Below are 12,601 nucleotides of genomic sequence, written 5' to 3'. Positions count from 1 at the left end.
CTGGGGAGCCGTGGGTGGGGATGAAGTGCCAGTGGTCTCTGCCTTCACCAGCTCCCCAGGGTGGGTCTTCCAGATCCGCCCAGCCTGGCTCTGCTCAGTCTGTTGGTTCAAGGAGGATAGATGCACCTTGAGGGTGGGGCCGTGGCATGCTTCTTGGGTTGATCCAGAAAGCCTGGAGCACATAGTTGGAGCTAAGTGAGTGTTTGTAGAATCACGGGAGAGCCCGAGCAATTCCTATGGCCTGAGTCAGGACTCTGAGAGGGCAGCCAAATTCCCATGAGAGAACCCTGAACAGGGCTTCCGCCTGCTCTGTGGGAAGTTGGGGAAAGGGAACCACTGTCAACCCATTCTATAATAATAATGATTATATGTATAATGTTTTATATATATGTATACACACACACATGGGTATACATGTAGTTTACAAAGCATGAGAAACTATATCTAAAGTACATTGTACATTGCAGAGAGTTAAGTACCATCTAATATGTTTCTTTAAGCCAATAAACAGAAATACCCTGAGATGGTGCTATCTTCAAGGTCCAGTTGAGGAGCTAGTGACTATCAGAGAGGTTTTGAAAGTAGTTCAAGATCTCATTGAGCAGGAATCTAGGTCCCTCCACTGCTATGTCACACCGCTGAGTTCAACAAAAATTTACTGAGCTTCCAAACACTGGGCTTGGGGGAGGGTGGGGAGGTGCAGAAAGAGGCAGGCAGAACCTCCTGGAGGAGCTAATGACCTGGAAGGGGAGAGGAGAAGATGGCACAGGCAGCACTGTGAGATCCCCTGGGATCTGTCCTTGGCCCACCTGCTCTCCTCACTCTACCCACTTCTTGGCCGACCTTGTCCTTCCCTTAGCTTTAGCCACCACCTGGACCATGATCAACCAGGCCCTACCTCTCCAAAGCTGTGTCTCCAGCACCCATGACTCCAGAGCTATAAACCCAACTGCCTTCTGCAGACTTTTTCCCCACATGTTTTCCCAACACCATCAACCCCACAAGTTCAAAGCTGAGATCCCTTCCTCTTCAACACCTGCTCTGCATCCTGTATCTCTGTCTCAGGAGGTGGCACTCCCACTTCACCCAAAGAGTCATCTTTGATGTCTCTCTCCCCGACTCTAACCCTAGCCTCCCAACTGCCAATTCCCATCGGTTTTCCTCCTAAACATCTCTCATATCCATCCCTTCTCTTCCTCCCCATGGCTCTGGCCTAGTAGAGGCCCTAACCTCTAGATAACAACTTCCTGATCATCTCCCTGTCTCCAGATTTATCTCCCAGGAATCACTCCTCTTTGTGGCCATTAGAAAAACCTATCAAAGATGCAAATTTATATAGGTCCCAACTACCTGGAACCCCTAAAACCCTTCAGTGGTTACTCTCTGTCTGCAGGGGGTGAAATCCAGTTTCCTTAACAAGGTTCCCTATGACTTGACCATTCCACCTTTACAGCCTCATCTCAGGCCTTTCACTGCCTCAACCCTTTCACTGCAGGGCAGGACATTCATGTAGTCGCACAGAGTCCCACATTCATTTTAACGTTCTGCTTAGTTCTTAATAATGTTCAACAGGGGGCTTTGCAATGGGATCCACAAATTACGTTGCAGGTCATGCCTACAGATTGTTCCTTGCATCCCTTTCGCAGCCACTGCCTCCAAAGCTTTGTCTGTGTAATCTTCTCCCCCTGAATATCCCTTCTCATATCACCTCTTATTCTGCAGCTCTTCCTTTAAGACTAAGTTCAGTTGTTATTTTGGGGATGCCTCCTCTGACCCTCCTCTCTCTTTCTCTCTTCTAAGTCCTCATCCAACAACACACAGCCAGTGAGTGTTCAGTATCTTATTAGATAAACTGAATGGGAAGGCAAAATGTGACACGTGCCACAAGAGACGTACAGACTATTACAGACAGTAAACCACGGCAAGAAAGGAGGAAGGGAAAATGCACTCCACGTTGGCGCTAGGACCTTGCAGGCCGACTCCTTAATCCCTGTAAGGACCACTCAGCTCCCGCCTAGGACCATAGCGGCCGGGTCTACAGCGCCATCTGTCGCGATCATGCCACCGTTGCAACACTTTTCAGGCTCCCCGCCCCGCCCTGGTCTTGTACCCGCCTTGTGTCTCCCATTGGCTGTCTCCCGTTTTCCCGCCCCTCTCGGGCTCTGCCTTTTGGAGCCTGCCAATGGGTAGGGCTTGCGTCAGGGCGCCCCGATTGGCTCTGCGGAAGGTGGTGACGTGGCTGAAGGAGGCCTGTTGGTGTTTACGCTGTGGCTTCGCCACACCAACACAGGATTGGTGGTAAGGCGGGGCGGGCTTGGGTCTCACGGCCGGAAGCGGAAGTGGAGAAAAGATGCAGGTGGCGGTACAGTAGCTGGGAGAAATAAGGGGTTGGCCTGGGACCCCTAGGCGTTGTCCAGCCTGTTTGTCCACGATCCGCTCCCACGGCCTTGCCCCCAGGCGCGACCCTCCCCGGTCCATAGTTTCAGTCCCGCGGGGTGCCGGTTGGGACCGTATAATGAGCGCATGAGTGGCGCGTTCCCTCCCCGCGCTCACGCCCCTCTCCCCGCTGCATTTTCCCTTAGGACCATCAGCACGTGCCCATCGACATCCAGACCAGCAAGCTGCTCGGTATGAGTGGGTACCCCCGCGCAGCCGGCTGTCGGGGGGAGGCCCGGTTATTTGCCCCTTGTCACCAACAGCCTGGAGTCTTGACTCCTGAAGATTGAGGCCACTGACCACCAGCCAAGCCTGGTCCTGTACCCCATCTATGATTGGACCATTGAGAGGAGCGAAAAGGAACGAAAAGTAGAGTCTGTACTTGCGTTTCTGTTTTAATACACCACGTGATACCTTATGCAGGTATAGAGAGGGTAAAGGATTTACCTTAAAGACATCCGACTACTAAGTGGCAGACTCCAAGCTTGTTGTTATGTGCCGTCGAGTCGGACCCGACTCATAGCGACCCCTCCTTGGGTTTCCGAGGCAGTACGACTACTAAGTGGCAGACTCCAAGCTTGTTGTTATGTGCCGTCGAGTCGGACCCGACTCATAGCGACCCCTCCTTGGGTTTCCGAGGCAGTATCACTACGGAAGTAGATTGCCCCATCTTCCTTCCGAGGAGTGGCTGGTGGGTTTGAACCGCCAGCCTTCTGGTTAGCAGTCAAGTGTCTTAGCTACTATGCTACCAGACTCCAAGCTAGGATTTATAATTGTCTGGCCGTGATATCCATGCTTTCTTAACATTATGCCAGAAGAAAACTTGTCCTACTTTCGTCTTACAAACTTCCATCTCCCCCATGATTTGAGTAGGAAAAGGGACATAAGACCCAGTTGGAAATAAGATCTGGTAGCCAGGGCTTCTCCTGGCTGTATTTCCCTATCTGTGTTGACATACGTTCTCCCAGGTCAGAGAGAGGAAAGGACCTTTTCATTCTGATTGGTCCACGCGTTGGCACAGCTGTTGCCATTTTAAAATGCTCCTTGGATTGATGGATTTGATGCCAGTGTTGCCCTTAAGATGGTGTCTGACTATCTGGATCCTTTAGTTCTCGTTCTGTGATATGTATAGAATTATTATCTTTGGAAATTAGAGAAATATGGGGAGGAAATATAACTGATACTAGTGTGGGACCCCAGTGTTTGACTAAGAGGCAGGTTTAGTTAACAAAAGGGCAAGGGCTGGAATTCAGCACTGTATGTGGCCATTGAGGCAGTCCTGCACAGTGGCCGCTATTGAGGTGTCTTTAGCGTCATTTCACATTTGTCCCAGTTCTTCAGCACATATGCATCTTAGTGTGTGAGCATACTTTTGGTGGTGAAAAGGACCAATAAAACAACCACCATTCATAGAGAGTGTGCTCTGTGTCAGGCACTGTTCTGAGCACTTGACGTTATAAAAATGAAGATCATGGAGACTTCTCGAGTCCTTGCCGTGGGCTAGGCACAGAGTGAGTGTTTTACTTATGTGGCTCCTTGTACTCAGTATCTTATCACCATTTCACATGTAGGGAAAGTAAGGCACAGTGAGATTTGAATGGCTTGCCTACGAAACTAGAGAATTAGAACCCAGGACCATCTGACCACAAAACTAGCTCTTAGCTGTCTAAGAGCTCTCGGTCCACCTATGTTGTTGTTTGGTGACGCTGAGTCGATTCCAAGATTCCAATGCATACTGACCCCGTGTGACTGAGTAAAACTGCCCTATAGAGTTTTCTTGGCTGTAATCTTTATGGAAGCAGATCACCAGGTCTTTCCTGCGGAGCCTCCAGGTGGGTTTGTATTGCCAACTTTTTGTTTAGTAGCCAGCTGCTTAATGGTTGTGTCAGCAGGACTCCTTGGGCCATCCAAAGCTTCCACTAAAAACACAAATCTGGGCCCAGACTCCAGGAGACCAGTCACACTGGTATTCTCATGTGCAGGGGGGCACATTGTTGTTAAGCATAGACCAGTGTTATCTAGTCCTTGGGGCAGTGGAGGTATTAGAGGCTTTACAATTATTCATTCATCTGGTAGTTAACATAATAATTATCCACAGAGGCAAAAACATTATGGAGACTTTACTGTCAAGAGTGGCACTTTAGCGTCAGGATCCATTTCAAGTTTTGGTTTTGGTTTTCTCATCCCAGTGTCAAGGCAGTTGTGCTATAAAAACCACCCCGAGGGTGAAGTCAGGTTGCTGGAGTTTCTTTAACATCCCTGGGGGGGGAGGTCCTGTCTTGACTGCCATCTTCCCATGATTCCCCCCTACCTTAACCAATAGGAAGAAAACTCTCAGCCAGCATCTCAGGCTGTTTCACTTGAGTTAGTGATGGGTTTGGGTGGTGGGAGTGGAACCCTGTGATTTGGGTGTTTCTCATGTAGATTGGCTAGTGGACAGAAGGCACTGCAACCTGAAATGGCAGAGTCTGGTGCTGACCATCCGCGAGAAGATCAATGCTGCCATCCAGGACATGCCGGAGAATGAAGAGATTGCCCACCTGCTCTCCGGATCCTGTGAGTGCTCTGGGCTGCATGGCTGGTGTCCCCACTTTCCCTAAGCAGTGTGTATCAGCTGACTGCCCCACTCCCCTGTGGCTCACCCACTAGGCTGACCCCTAGAAAGAGAGAATTTTGTTTGGGGTAGAGATGCGGGTTTCTTCCAGCACAAAATAGTAAAATGGCAAGCCACAGATGTTAATAATCATTGGCTGTTCACATGAGTCAGCCACATACCATGTTGTGCTGGTCAGAACCAAAAACCAAACCCACTGCCATTGAGTCAATTCTGACTCATAGCAACCTCCCTTGGGTTTCTAAGGCGGTAAATCTTTATGGAAGTCGATTGCCCTGTCTTCCTTCCATGGGGATGGTGGGTTTTGAAACATAGCCTTGTGGTCAGCAGCCAAATGTCCTAGGCACTGTGCCACCAGAGCTCCTTATGGTGGTCAGAGTAGGTAGAAAATGCGCAAATTGGAATTCTCAAGGTTGTTACTCTTCTTTGCTTCCCAGACATTCACTATTTCCACTGCCTAAGAATTGTGGACATTCTGAAGGGTACTGAGGCCTCCACGAAAAATATTTTTGGCCGGTACTCTTCACAGCGAATGAAGGCAAGTGTGAGCCAAGGGCTGGGAACATCTAACCTGTGAAGTTACAGCCTCTCTAGTCTCTCTGAGGATCTGGCAGGAGACTCCTTTGTAGAATATTTCCTGAACTTTCCCTCCGTCCCCATAGTTTATGCCAAAGTACCTTACCCCCGGGTTGCAATTTTTCAGTCCCGCCACTTTGGGGATCATTTGTGGCGCCACACTCTTAAAGTGGGTGGTTCAGCCAGCGTTCTGAGCTGAAGGAGGGTGAGGCATTTCTGTTTGTTGTGAGGACTGGGACAGCCTCCCCTGTTCAGGCATTGAGCCGGGCTGTGGCTGCCGAGTGCCTTTTTGGCTCACTTCCTGTTTCTGTTCTTACTCAGGATTGGCAGGAGATTGTGGCCCTGTATGAGAAGGACAACACCTACTTAGGTAAAAGTGCCCATGGGGAAGCCCACGCCCGGAGTTCTGGGACAGCAGGCTTATAGGAGGCACAGGTCGTATCTGGAAAGAGGCCGGAGAGTAGATGTGGCCTGTTTGTGAGGTGGGAAAATAATTTCTACAGAGAGCGTTGGGCAGGGGTGGAGAGGAAGACGGAGCAGAGTAGGTAGGGCCTGAGCCAGTGTGTGAGGTAGAATGGATGCCCCCACCTCCATTCTGCAGACCGAGAGGCACGGGTCACCTGGGGGCCACTGCCTGGCACCTGACAGGGAACAGCTAAGGCTGCTGTAGTTGGGCTTGTATTTTCTAATAGTAAAGTAACCACTATCTCACTGGGCACCTACTGTATGTAAGCAGTGGTGCTTGGTGTTTGATATGGACTCTGTCTTTTACTCCTCACGATAGGTTTTATGGGTCCTGTGGTGTTCTTGTCCCTGTTTTACAGATGAGGATTGGACTAGAGAGGTTAAGTGACTGGTCTTAGGTCCCACAGCCAGGAAGGGGGCCCCTGGGAAGCCAGCGCCCTGCCCTTCACCACCACTGGGGTGCTGCTGGCCTTGTGGTGTGGCTGGCCTGAGAGGAATTCCCTGGGCCCTCTTTAGTGGAACTCTCTAGCCTCCTGGTTCGCAATGTCAACTACGAGATCCCGCTGCTGAAGAAGCAGATCGCCAAGTGCCAGCAGCTGCAGCTGGAGTACAGCCGCAAGGAGGAGGAGGGCCAGGCGGGGGCCGCGGAGATGCGGGAGCAGTTCCACCACTCCTGCAAGCAGTATGGCATCACGGTGAGCGGGCGGGAGGGTCTCATTGCCTTAGTGGCACCTGGGCCGTCTGCCTTCCTGGGACCCAGTCTAGTCTGAGAGGAGCCGTGGAGGTCGTTCCACACCCAGCTCCTTAGCTGCTGGAACACATGCCCTTCTCAGCTCGAGTCCTGCCTTTCTTGGGCCTGTATCTGCCCTATCTGCTATCTTTTGATATTTTCTTGCATCTCTTGGACTGCGCTTCTCACCACATCTGTCTCAGCCCGCATTGTCTACCCTCACTAGGGAGATAACGTCCGAAGAGAACTGCTGGCCCTGGTGAAGGACCTGCCGAGCCAGCTGGCAGACGTTGGGGCAGCGGCTCAGTCTGTGGGGGAAGCCATTGACCTGTACCAGGCCTGTGTGGATTTTGTGTGTGAAAGGTAATGAGGGCCTCAGTTTCTCTCTAGCAGGAGGGACAGTTTACCTATCTACCCTGGCTGTTCTCTTCACTTGTATTTCTCCTCATGACGTTTGAGCTTTATTTTACGCACTCACATTCAGTAGGAGTCTTCCCCTTTTGCCTGTACAGCCCAGGCCGAAGCCCCGGCTTGGCTTCCTGAGCGGTCAGCAGGAGAGTCAGTCATGTGATCTGTTGAAGCCCCACAGAGCAGGTGTTGCCAATGCTGAGGTACGTGCAGAAGCGAGGAAACTCAACGGTGTACGAATGGAGGACGGGGACGGAGCCGTCTGTGGTGGAGCGGCCACACATTGAGGTGCCTCCTGAGCAAGTGGAAGAAGACGCGGTAAGACAAGCCTTGTTGGAAGGCACCTACCTCATAGGTGTGAGTGTGAGTACGGCTGCTTCCTCCCCACACACTCCACCCAAACCCCCATGACCTGAATTCAGATTCCCAGGAGGAAGAAAGGGGGATTTGTGTGAGAGGCACTATAGGTGGAAGGGTCCAGAGGGCCCTGCTCCCATTTTTTTCCTGACCTTGAGACCCGAGTATAGCTGAGGCTCAGCAAGCTAGAACCAGGAGCCCTTCCATCACATGAGCTCTCTGAAGACACTCTTTTGGGGAACCTGGGGGCCATAGTCCCAGTACTCCTAACAAGCAGCTGAGGGCTGTGGGGAGACAGGCCCCTTTACTCCCACCCACTTCCATTAACTCACTTTTTCACCTTTCTAGATTGACTGGGGCGACTTTGGAGCAGAGGCTGCTTCTGAAGGGATTGACTATGGCATCTCTGCTGAGGCCACTGAAATCGACTGGGGCATCTCACTGGATTCAGACCCAAAGGTTAGACTGCACCCTTGGCCGCTTCTCTGAGGATTTTTTGTAATGACTGCTTCATTGATAAGAAAAGTGTCATCTGCATCTTTAAAGGCATCATTTGCTGTTCATAACTCTAAGACCAGAGGTAGTCAGAATTTCAAAAGGGACACTTACAAGTTTTGACCTCTTTTCTCCTGCTGTTTAGCACAAGGCAGGTGATAACTCTACGAAGCATGGCTGAAGGTGGCAACACATAACTGGACCCATACCTCCATCTTGGCTGCCTACATCAGGGCTCCAAGTCCTTATGACAGTTGGATTGTGCACCCATTTAACTTACAGGGACCTTGGGTTATCCCAGGTCCCTGCTGAGGAACATTTCCCAACACTGTTGGGCTCTTTGCTCTCTATCCAGGAAAGTGGAGGTGATGGGATAGACTGGGGAGATGATGCTGCTGCCTTGCAGATCATGGTGCTAGAAGCGGGAACCGAGGGTGAGTGCACATCCCTGCAGCCCTGGCAAAAGGGGCATGCTCAAGGCCCCAGGTCCAGAAGCAGAGAAAACCACTACCAAGATTAGGCTGCTTGTACATTCAATTGTTCTATCAAAAATTTGATGAGAATTTAAATGGAGGGCGATAGGGTGAAGTTCTTCAACTTAAGTGTAGAAACAACTTTTTGGAGAGCAAATGTGGGCCATCAGTCCTGGTGAGGTTCCAGGAGGAACTGTGGGCTCCAAAGTCTAACCCATCCCCACTTTCCACCAGCACAGGATGTAGCAATGATCTGAGCCACTAGAGGGCAGTGCAGGATGAAACTTTACTTGCACCATCCAGCGGCTTGGAAAGCGGGCCTTTCTGCTCTGAACCCAACTCTGTGATCCTCCTTGCAGACTGGGGCCTGGCAGGAGTGCATGATTAGGTCTGAGACATTTGGGAAGGGTAACCCTAACCTCTTTGGTTGGGACAGGAAGTGGCTTTAGTGCAATGGGTCTGTCCCATATTCGCCTGCCCAGGACTTCTCAAACTTGAAATCTTTTTCTTGTCTAGTCCTGAGGTCCGATGCTTTACCTCCTCTCTGTCTCTCTTCCTGGCAGCTCCAGAAGGTGTTGCTAGGGGTCCGGATGCTCTGACTCTCCTTGAGTACCCTGAGACCCGGAATCAATTCATCGATGAGCTCATGGAGGTATTGTCGTCCTCTGGGAGGTGAGGCCGAGGCCTGGTCAGCACCGCTGGCAACCCTCCCTTACACCTGCCTGACCCTCCCTGTGTGTGGTGAGGGGCGCCAAGGGCTTGCTGAGTTCTGGGGTAGGATGCCCCTTCATTTGCTCAGCAGATGTTTGTTGTGTACCTCCAACGTACCTGGCTGTCTTGGGCACCAGGGTTCAGCAGTGAATGAGACGAAGTCTTTGGCTTCATGGAGCTTATATTCTAGTGGGGAAGGCAGACAGGAAGCAAGATAAATAAGTAAACCTACAGGATGTGCCATAGAGGAAATAAAGCAAGGAAGGGACATGGAGCTTGCTGGGAAGGGCTGCAGTTTCATAACAGTGGGTGGGCAGAGAAGACCCTCTAAGCAGGCAGCATCTAAGTCAGGACCTGCAGGAGGTGTGGAGAGAGCCAAGCAGGTATCTGGCATCTGGCAGCAGGAGCTACCACTATGAAGACCTCCAAGTGGGGTGTGTCCTGCAGACTTGAGGAACAAGGAGGCCAGTGTGGCTGAGCTGGGGGGGGGGCGCGGGCAAAGAGAGTCTGACCTTGGGCTCTGACTGAGGGAAGTCAAGTTGGAGTTTTTTGAGCAGAAGAGTAGTGTGATCTCTGTTCAAATATCACCCCTGTAGCTCTGATGCTGAGCAGTCTGATAAACAGCCAGCGTGCATTCTAGGACCTTTGCTGTGGAATCAGGAAGAGGGAGCCCCTCTTCCTTACTTTCTAGGTCTTTTCCCTCCCCAGTCTCCTGCTGATTGGGAGGGGCTCACGAAAGTCCTCAGCCACTTTTTCAGCTGAGAGAGGCCCCTCCTAGCCTTCAGGGGAGAGGAGAACGAAAGGCATCAAGGTTTTATAGCAGGAAAAGACTGATAAAATATGTAGCTGGCTCTTCAATCTCTTTGGCCTTTAATCCAGAACTTCTCACCATGGACTCTAGTCCCTGAATCTTCTTCCTCCCATGGAGAGAAAATGTCTCCCCAGGGGTGAGAGAGCCCTTTGAATCTCTGCATGAGTTATCTGGTACACAGGCCCAGGAGGCACGGAGGTTCAGGCCCGAGGTAGGGCATGGGAGATGCAAGAGTGACAGCAGAGGCTTCCCCAAGCTCTCACCTTGTACTTGGTGAGTTTCTGGCATTAAAATCGGTCAGAGGAAATAACCTCTCATCAACCAGAATCCAACCCACCCATCTCTCTCCTGCATTTTGAACAGCTCACAGACACAGCTTCTGAGATCTTTCTCAGTTTGAACCAGATCTTCTTTCGTCCTCAGCTTGAGACCTTCCTGTCCCAGAGAGCAGTGGAGATGAGTGAGGAGGCAGACATCCTGTCGGTGAGCCAGTTCCAGCTGGCTCCGGCCATCCTGCAGGGCCAGACCAAGGGGAAGATGGTTACCATGGTGTCCATGCTGCAGGATCTGATTGGCCGGCTCACCAACCTTCGAATGCAACACCTGTTTATGATCCTAGCCTCACCAAGGTCTGGCTTTCCCTGTGACATTGGGCTGATCAGGAGCATCCACCATCTTTAGCAGCTCTGAATCCTGTGTGTCCCTCTTATTCTTCCATGGCCCCTGCCTCCTGTAATGTCACCTTCCGCACTGAGGCTTAGGGGTTCTCTTCCTGGCAAGATGCTGTGTTTTGATGAATGCAGGCAGAATCTATTCAGAAATGGGAGTGAATATTCCTTAGAAAAAAGGATTCAAGGATGTGCAGGGTGAGAGGCTAAGTAGGGGTTGGGTTTCCTGCACCTCACCTTTGCGGGCAGTTGGATGGGAATGCTTAGGGTTATCCAAACTCTCACCTTGTAGTTGGTGAGTTTCTGGCGTTAATTGGTCAGAGGAAATAACCTCTCATCAGCCAGAAAGAGGAAGAGGGTGGTGCATAGCTACCCCATAGACTTACCTGAGTGCCCTGCACAGGTATGTGGACCGAGTGACTGAATTCCTCCAGCAAAAACTGAAGCAGTCCCAGCTGCTGGCCTTGAAGAAAGAGCTGATGGTGCAGAAGCAGCAGGAAGCACTTCAGGAGCAAGCAGCCCTGGAGCCCAAGCTGGACCTGCTCCTAGAGAGGACCAGGGAGCTGCAGAAACTGGTGAGATGGAAAGGGGCAACCCGCCAGGTGAGGGGACCCTGGTTTCTGCAGGCCCCTTCCCCTCTCTGCTTCCCACCCACTTGGTATTGCTGTCTTTCAGATCGAAGCTGACATCTCCAAGAGGTACAGCGGGCGTCCCGTGCACCTGATGGGGACCTCTCTGTAGTATCCACTCCATGTTTTCGCCTGCCCGGCTTCTCAGCCTTCATGACGGAGGGGCCCTCTACCCAGAGCTGATGTTGCAGGGCCCTTCCAGGCCAGAGACCAGGCAGACTAGAGGGCAGAAGGCCATGAGAAAGGACTGTCGCCAGGTGGAAGAAGTGGAGGCTGTCACTACTAGGCACTCACTGCACTTGACTGGCCTTGGGGCCTGGTCAGTCTGAAACCACAGCTTCTGCTTTGGGTAGTTAGTCTAGTTGGACTTAATAAAAGAGGAGAAGCTCTTGTTTCACTACTGACCATTACTTATACTACTTCTCTAAGCCCGAGGTTGAGGTTGTACTTTTGTGGGGTTCTTGACCCAGGTGGGCTCCCTGGGGACTTTTCCCCTTTGCCTCTGGCCCTAGATACCCAGTTTACTGTCTACAAATGGTATGAGATAGCTGAGTCGGCTGGGCCCCTTTCTCTCCACGGCCGGGCCCAGCCTAGCCCACCCAGGCCAGCAGCCCGCGGGAGCCGTTGAGCAGCAGCAGTGTTGGAGCCAGCAAAGCTGTATTTTCCTTTTAATCACAGCTTACCTCCAGGCAGAGGCAAAGTGTGGTTTGGAAAGGAAAGGTCTGATAAACCAGGTGGAGACAAGAGTTGTCACCTTCACTAGCTGCCTGTCCACTTCCTACCCATAACCACCTGCTCTCTGATTGGATGGAGCCCACCCCAGCAATAGCACCCCTCGCCCAAGCCACCTACCCATCCCCATTTCCCAGGAAGCGTAGGGGCTGGGGGTGGCCGGCAATTCGATTTTAATTTCATAGCAGAGCAGTTGATTCATGGCTCTTTGTCGCTGGCGTTGACTCCCGTAATGACTTTCCATCAAAATGAAAAGTGGAGTGACACCACTCATTATTCCTGCTGCTTGTTATCTCAGTTCTGGGGAGGGCCGCCCCCTCCCTGCTGCCTTTCAGCCGCCGTGGACAGTGAGTGATGGCCCCTATTAATCACCGACCCCGCGGACTCTGGCGGACACACGCTATCCAAAGGAGAGGGAGATAAGGCAGCATGAACTGCTCAGAGCTGCTCCTATCAATTAATGTCAGCCCATCGCTTCCCCCCAGTCCTTGCCTGG

At 51.6% G+C, this 12,601-nt stretch overlaps 1 protein-coding gene across 1 annotated transcript; it reads left to right on the top strand.

Moving 5' to 3' along the window:
• The first annotated feature begins 2,350 nt into the window (after positions 1-2,350).
• On the top strand, positions 2,351-11,485 carry CDK5RAP3 (CDK5 regulatory subunit associated protein 3). Its single transcript, XM_042781084.1, has 14 exons — positions 2,351-2,362; positions 2,583-2,628; positions 4,861-4,992; positions 5,488-5,588; positions 5,948-5,996; positions 6,608-6,786; positions 7,048-7,184; positions 7,403-7,547; positions 7,935-8,045; positions 8,437-8,515; positions 9,118-9,206; positions 10,500-10,705; positions 11,148-11,319; positions 11,420-11,485. The coding sequence occupies exons 1-14, from the start codon at positions 2,351-2,353 to the stop codon at positions 11,483-11,485; spliced, it is 1,524 nt and encodes a 507-aa protein (XP_042637018.1).
• The last annotated feature ends 1,116 nt before the right edge of the window (positions 11,486-12,601 follow it).

The sequence above is a fragment of the Orycteropus afer genome, unplaced genomic scaffold, assembly GCF_000298275.1.
Source record: "Orycteropus afer afer isolate SDZICR_OR568_19922 unplaced genomic scaffold, OryAfe1.0 scaffold00085, whole genome shotgun sequence".
Lineage (NCBI taxonomy): Eukaryota > Metazoa > Chordata > Mammalia > Tubulidentata > Orycteropodidae > Orycteropus > Orycteropus afer.
This window is presented reverse-complemented; position numbering and strand designations above follow the sequence as displayed.

What these genes read in the sequence shown, in the direction of transcription:
- CDK5RAP3 (XM_042781084.1), top strand. An exon ending in CCACCTGCTCTCCGGATCCT is followed by an intron (nt 4,993 to 5,487) that starts GTGAGTGCTCTG and finishes TTTGCTTCCCAG; the next exon opens with ACATTCACTATTTCCACTGC. An exon ending in GCAAGCAGTATGGCATCACG is followed by an intron (nt 6,787 to 7,047) that starts GTGAGCGGGCGG and finishes TACCCTCACTAG; the next exon opens with GGAGATAACGTCCGAAGAGA.